Source organism: Arachis ipaensis, chromosome B01 (genome assembly GCF_000816755.2).
Source record: "Arachis ipaensis cultivar K30076 chromosome B01, Araip1.1, whole genome shotgun sequence".
NCBI classification, from domain to species: domain Eukaryota; kingdom Viridiplantae; phylum Streptophyta; class Magnoliopsida; order Fabales; family Fabaceae; genus Arachis; species Arachis ipaensis.
The window spans coordinates 13,389,673-13,397,373 of NC_029785.2; the positions used below are offsets into that span (position 1 = coordinate 13,389,673).

General features: G+C 36.7%; 1 protein-coding gene across 1 annotated transcript in view; it reads right to left on the reverse strand.

Moving 5' to 3' along the window:
• The window catches only part of LOC110265255 (serine/threonine-protein phosphatase 7 long form homolog), an 8,098-nt gene continuing 3,793 nt past the window's right edge, over positions 3,397 to 7,701 (reverse strand). The window contains exons 2-6 of the mRNA XM_021108160.1: positions 4,635 to 4,651; positions 4,230 to 4,528; positions 3,936 to 4,061; positions 3,752 to 3,842; positions 3,397 to 3,666 (exon numbers count right to left, since the gene is read on the reverse strand). Of these exons, the coding sequence (XP_020963819.1) occupies positions 3,397 to 3,666; positions 3,752 to 3,842; positions 3,936 to 4,061; positions 4,230 to 4,528; positions 4,635 to 4,651 (803 nt within the window). The remainder of the gene's footprint in view (positions 3,667 to 3,751; positions 3,843 to 3,935; positions 4,062 to 4,229; positions 4,529 to 4,634; positions 4,652 to 7,701) is intronic.

Below are 7,701 nucleotides of genomic sequence, written 5' to 3' on the forward strand. Positions count from 1 at the left end.
AAAGTGGAGGCAAATTAACAACGAATATATAGGTGCAGACGAGTTCAAAGTAACGAAAGTAACGAAGAAGAATCGGGAAAAAAAGGAAAAAATAAAATGGAAGATTGAAAAACGAGAGGCGGCTGATTTTTTTTAGTGGTGTGGGTGAAAGTGGAGGCAAATTAACAACGAATATATAGGTGCAGACGAGTGATTGAGTGTCAAAGTAACGAAGAAGAATCGGGAAAAAAAGGAAAAAATAAAATGGAAGATTGAAAAACGAGAGGCGGCTGATTTTTTTTATATGATTTAGTGGTGTGGGTTATGCTGCGTTATGATCATTAGGGGGAAATTGCACTGTTATGACTGCATTGCTTTTAGGAATTTGGGGGAAAGAAATCGGTGGGTCCGATTTCAACCAGAGAGAGGGAGAAACACAAATCAGACCCACCGATTTGTGGGAGCCAATTTTATAAAACGGAGAGTGCAGTAATCGGATCCACCGATTTCGGGTGGCCAAAAATTTTTTTAATCCGGCAGTGCACCAATCGGACCGAGCGATTTGTGTGGCACGCGGTCGGTCCATCCGATTTGCCTGTAACTGCATACATAAAATGAAAAAAAAATCACAGAAGCATCATTTCTTCATCGTCGGTCTCAGCTGATGTTCTTCCTCTTCTCTCATTCTTCTCCTTCATTCTTGTAGAATAGATTTCAGTGAGTGTGGGAATAGGCAAGTACGTATACTGATATGGATGATAGAGTTGTGTTGAAAATTTATTATTATGGGCAGATTTTGTTGCAAACATATGAAGGAGTTCAATTTGTGTGTGAAAATTCATTAGATGTTGTTATTCCATTCACATTGTCATTTGAGGAATTGAAAGGTGTGATTTGTGAGAAGATAGATTCTCAAAGATCTAGGAGAGTATCGTGTATTTTGTACAGGTATCCTTTATCTGTGTTTGGTGGGTTTGTTCAATTTCAGACCAAGTACGTGACAGATGAAGCGAGTATGCATGAAATGTTTTCAATGTATATGGAAAATCGCCACCGAATGTCGTGCATCGAGTTGTATGTTGAGTTTGAGCAATCTGAAGCGGACCGTAACATTGAATTGGAAGATTATAATAGTGAAAGTGAGGATGAATTTGAAAGTAACTATGAGATCGTTGGTCCAAGTGAATATGAAGATGAAGCTGGCGGCGCCATGAACGCAGATGTGGCAGAAGTTGCAAATGCACTAGCAAACCCGCATCCATTTCAGTAGCCTTCTTTCATGCGGTCGTTGGATTTGAAGGCTATGCACGCACCGAAGTTTTCGCAATATATAAATGCAGGTGTGTAAAGCTAGACAGCTATGTGAAACTCTGTAGTAGCTGATCAATAAGTCAGATGAGTAATATATGTGATATGTGGATAGTCATTTGTGACCGTAGCATTTGATTTTTTTTTATTAATTAATAGTTCTTTGTTATGGATTATATTTAGTTATTCTTTACGTAGATAGAATAGCGAAAAAAAGACTATTATGATCTTACATGGTAAAGTGTGTTTATTAATTGAGTTGTAATAAATGATTTATTACTGAGTACATAATATATGATTTATTTCTTTTGATGTATGCAGCGCTTCCTGTTGTGGCGGATGGTGAGTTTACAGTGGGGATGGAATTTAGTTCAAGGGAGGTAGTAATCAAGGCAATGAAAGATTATACCATCCGAAGAGGTGTAGACTATCGGGTATATGAGTCAGAACCGACGACATTCTATGCCAAATGTACAGAATATGGCAATGATTGTGACTGGTTAATCAGGGTTACCAAAATGCAGAAGAAGTACTGTTGGGAGATAAGGAGGTACAATGGAAGTCACACTTGTACTAGGTCTACTATTTCTCAAGACCATTTGAAGCTGGATTCCAAGACAGTTGCAGAAGCAATTAAGCCGTTGGTAGAGGTTGACCCGTCTATAAAGGTGAAATCAGTCATTGCTGAAGTCCAGTCAAAGTTTAACTACACCATCAGTTATCGCAATACTTGGTTAGCAAAGCAGCAGGCGGTGGAATCAATTTAAGGAGGTTGGGAAGCATCATATGAAGCTTTGCCCATATGGTTTGAGGCCATGTGTCACAAGGAGCCATCAGCAGTGGTTCACTTTGAAACAATGCCTGCTTACCAGGGGGATGATTTGGTTCCTGATATACGTGTACTGCATAGAGTCTTCTGGAGTTATTACCCTTGTATAAGGCCCTTCAGACACTGCAAGCCAGTGGTGTAGGTGGACAAGACTCATTTGTATGGAAAATACAAGGGTTGTTTATTGGTTGCAGTCTCACAAGATGGTAATAACAACATCGTACCTATTGCATTCGCCATAGTGGAGGGAGAGACTTCTGATGCATGGTACTTTTTCCTGAGTAACTTGCGTCAACATGTGGTGACACGTGATGGTGTGGGACTTATCTCTGATCGACACGATTCTATTAGGTCAGCTATTGAGAGAAGTAATGGGGTTTGGTCTCCTCCTAGAGCATTCCATATGTTTTATATCCGGCATATTGAGTCCAACTTCTTGAGGAAGTTCAAGGCACCTTACTTGCAGAAGCTCATCGTCAACATTGGTAAGTTTAAATACAATGAACTTTGAATTTATTGTAAGTACGATCAAATAGAATGGTGTTCATTGTTGACTGAATGTTTTTCATAGGATACTCGAGGACGATCAGGGAGTACCAGATGCGCTATGAACGATTAAAGGAACAGGGTGAGGCTTACACCAACTGGCTTGATCGGATCCCACGTGAGCAGTATGCTTTGGCATTTGATGGTGGATACTGATGGGGTTATATGACCACCAATCTTGTGGAGTGCATCAATTTCGTCTTAAAGGGTGCACGCAATCTCCCGGTGACTGCGCTTGTTAAGGCTACATTTTACAGACTGAATGAGTTGCTCACTAGGAAAAGAGCCAAGGCTGAAGCCCGAATTAATGCTGGACTTGTGTTCTCTGAGATGGTGACCTCCAAGCTGCATGCAAATCAACGAGCATCGGGTAACATACATGTTAGTTGTTTTGATAGATAAAATGAAGTATTTGAGGTACGCGAGATTCCAAGTGGGGTTGAGTATGCAGTTGACCTACGCCACCGTCGTTGCGACTGTGGTGAATTTCAGGTTGACTGAATTCCATGTCGACATGTGTTTTCTTGTTGTGCAAATCAGCGGTTGAACTGGCAAGTGTACGTTCATGATGTATACAAGATAGACCAAGTTCGAAGAGTATACAGGGCTAGGTTTAGACCACTGAAAAATCTGGCAACGTGGCCTGCTTATCATGGACCTCGATTCGTTGGAAACCCATTCCTCATATGTGTAACCAAGTCATCAGAGAGAGTGTGACTATACCAATTGGTCCACTACATCACCCAAAAAGAGTGGGTATTGGCCAAATCTTGATTCTTAGGCCCAGTTAGAACTTCGCCGTGTGATGCACCTAGATCCCGCTCTTGATTAGGAACACCCTGTCTCAATCCAAATTGCCTCCTGACTCTATCAGATGCATGCCACTCGATGCATTCAAAAGATATAAGTGGCACTGTGGCACTCCAGATAACCGAATTATGACGGATGTCTAAAGGAATCATGTCTGGGTCGATGTTTCCAATGCCATAAGCTTGCCAAACAAACTAGACACATCGAACCAGTCAGATGATTACACAACAATTAATTCACTTAACAAGTTACATAAGGTACTTGTATTTTACAAAATACCTGTCTTTCTTGTAGATCATCCAACAACCTCCTGTAGTGCGGAAGCGTTTTATATCGGTAGGCATAGTTTTCACGGTCCCAGTTACGCCATCTGCCGTCGGACAATCCATTAGTTAACTTATCTTGTGGAAAACAAAATACAATTTCTATCAATTCTTTCAATACATACTTTAATCAAAATTACCTGTTTGTAATTGGAAACACTCGGGGATTGCCGGGGATCGGCGCTAGAAATGGTAGCCGGATCCAAGCCCAAGTGAGCAACAGTATCAGTGGACCGTCCATCTCCTTGCAGTCGACATGAGTTGCCCTACACAATGATCTATACAAGTGTGTCAGGCATGCCGAACCCCAAATAAACTGTATGATCTTACCAAAGTTACGGAGCAAAGGTAAAAATTTTCAATGCACAGCTGCACCTGACTTATCTCCAAACAGAATTGTCCCAAATAACAACATTATGTGACACTTTACATACATCTGAATGTGCACATCATCATTCAACATTATACAATCTTTCAAACCCCTAAACCATGTTAATTTTATAAAGCTCCCTCTACAGTCCGTCTTCCTCGGCGCAACTCCAAATTGGTGCAAGCACTCGGCTTCCAATGCCTCAAAACTGCTCATGGTCGGTCCTGTAACCGGAAGACTATTTGTCGGCAGACCGAGAATTATCGCCATATCCTCCAAGGTCACGGCACACTCACCAACCGGAAAATGAAATGTGTGAGTCTCAGGCCACCATCTCTCAATCAGAGCATTAATCATTGCTGACTGACATTGGATAATTCCAATTTGTGAAACATAATAAAATCCAGTCTCGCGTAAGTGTGACTCAACAATTTAGTTGTATGGATCCGGCGGCTTTAAATGATCACACATCAACATCCGTGAACTCTACAATATCACATTTCCGCTATAAGTACCAGTATAATATAACTATATTCTCAAAAACACAATTATCATTACATGTCCATTATAACTAATTCCAGCATAATTGTATTTCAAACATACACAGTAAATCTGTTATACAAAAATCCTTCAATCATATTCATTACCTTATAACAAAAATTATTTAACCTTAACTAACTAACCATAATAATTTCACAACTGATAAACTATTTATTCGTAAAACAGCATACTAATTTTATTATTGTTATTATTATTCATAAAACAGCATACTAATTTTATTATTATTATTATTCATAACACGGCATCATAATAATAATTTCCTAATCTAAGTTTAGTTATTACTAATTTATTGTCTAAATTTTACTGAATTAAAATTCAATTATTAATGATCATAAATAAAATAATTTATTAAATTTTTATTATTAATCATAATAATTTATTAAACTCAATTACTACTGCTAATAATAATAATAAGGGATAAGTATTGTTTTGGTCCCTCACGTTGAGGGTCGGAATCGAATCCGTCCCTGGTGTATATTTTGATTTAAAATCATCCTTAAAGTCGTATTTGAATTTAAAATCGTCATTTTTAATAAATTTTTTTTCTAAATGACAAAAATACCATTTTTTATCCACCATTTCATTCTTGTTCTTCTTTAAGGAGAATTGTTCTTCTTCTTCCATTAACAAATTCTTCAATTCCAGATTCAGAACAATTTCAGAATAAAAATTCTTTTCATTGGAGTCCGCCTCGCCGCCTCTGCCTCGCTTCTGCCGCCTCACGTCTCGCCGCCTCCGCCTTCGCCTCACGCCTTGCTTCTGCTTTCTTGCTTTCTGTTTCTGTTTGGTGTTGTTTCTGTTTCTGTTTGGTGTTGTTTCCCACTTTCTTGGTGGTGGTCTTGGTTGGTGGTGGTTGTGGTTGTGGTTGTGGTGTTAGTGGTGGTGCTGGTGGTGGTTGTGGTGGTGGTCTTGGTGTTGGTGGTGGTGCTGGTAGAGGAGGTAATTGTATTGGTAGTGGTGAGGGTATTTTTGTCCAAAAAAATTAAAAGGACGATTTTAATACGAAAAAAACGTTAAGTATGATTCTAAATCGAAAATTACGTTGGGGACGATTTCGATTCCGACCCTCAACGTGAGGGACCAAAACAATACTTATCCCTAATAATAACAACAACAATATATCAATCTATTCTACTCTAATCTAATATGTACGGATCTCATCCCTTCTCCTTCTTCATTACATTCATTCATTCTTTTATTATTTTATTTTAACCAATAACCATTAAAAAAAATCCAATTCTTCCGTAGAGCACCATATCATACATACATACATACATACATGATTAATTCCTATTTTAATTTCTATTTCTAACCACCTAACAATAAAATCATACACACATATATGATTAATCTCTACTTAGTGCCAATTGCTAATAAAATTTAATATTATCACTATTATTATTATTATTAAATCAGATTATTAAAAAATAAAAACTTACATAATTTGGATGCCCAAGATAATTAACAATATGAAGCTCTGGTTGATTTACATCTTTAATTTTTGGTCTTCTTGGCATTTTTTAAAAATTTTTTTGAAGGTTTGTTGTGGTCCAACAATGGTGATAAAGGAAGAAAGTGGTGAGGTTGAGTGTGTGTTGAAGAGAGGGATACGAGAGTGAAAGGTATACTGCTGGAAGGGGGGAAACAATGGTTTTTTGGATGAGGGAGTCACGGGCCAACCAAGGAAGGCTGCATGCGTGACGCATGGACAGGGAACCCAAATCGGTGGGTCCGATTGGTGCATCTGCCGCGTCCTGAAATTGGTCCGTCTGATTTCCGTCCATCAAATCGGTCCGTCCGATTTTTTTTACCCAGCCGTCACATCTCCGTGAAACACCATAAACCCCCATATCGCTGCTATACTCTATCAACCGCTCCATATCAAAATTAAAAATCTCACGAGAGGTAACTAGGTGAACTCTAGGTTAAAAAGTTGAAAATTACATGAAATTACCGAATTAGTGTCATGTCAATAGTAGTGTTATAAAAATTGGACTAGATAGACTAGTCAAACAAGATTAATAAAAAAATCATTCACTTATCTAATGATTCTATGATGCCTAAACACTAACTGCACAAGACTATGTGGATAGTTTTCCCAAAGAAATTTAGTACGTTTTTTGTTGTAGCGCATTTGGTTGGTCTATGAAATAAAATAAATCACTCTAAATCATATTCTAACCATTGTGCATTAGGACAAAAGAATAAAGAGGGAAAATTGTGTATTTAATAAGTACAATTTTTTGAGTTGTAACATTAAGATTGAGTTTAATTTTATTTTTTGATAGAAATACACAAAGACATAAATGAAGTTAAGTTTTGAAGCAGTCTTTGAAATTGATATTGTGCATTAAATTTGTTTTTGAGATTTTAATTATATCAATTACGTTATTAAGACTGATAAAAGTGTATTATGTTAGTCTCTCATTTTGTATTAAATTCTTGTTTGGGCGTCATTATTTTGATAAAAAAAGATTTTTTTTCAATAAAAATATCTTTTTTTATTTTTCAGCGTGTTTGGCAAATTTCTAATAGTAAAAGTAAAAGTATTAGAAAAATCCAAAAAACATCTTTTCTGAAAAGCTGTAATTTACATCTTTTTTTAAAAAATCTTTTTTTCTTAAAAAAAGATGTTTTTAATGTAATAAATAAACAAAAAAGTACTTTTATATTGTTATACCCAAACATAATTGATAGATAAAAAGGATCTTTTTGCATGAGATATCCAAACATAAAATTACTTTTACTTTTACATAAGATCTTTTAAAAAAAGATAACTCGAAAAAAGATCTTTTCTTAGAATTTCACCCAAACAAGCTCTAAGTGACTTATTTTAGTTCATAAAATTAAATGTTATGCACTAATTAGTCTCTTCACTAGTTTTTTCTTTTTTTTTTGTATACTCAAAGTTTTCAATATCTTTGAATGAACTCATTTCAATTTTATTTATTCAAATGTCATTTAAATATAAGTGC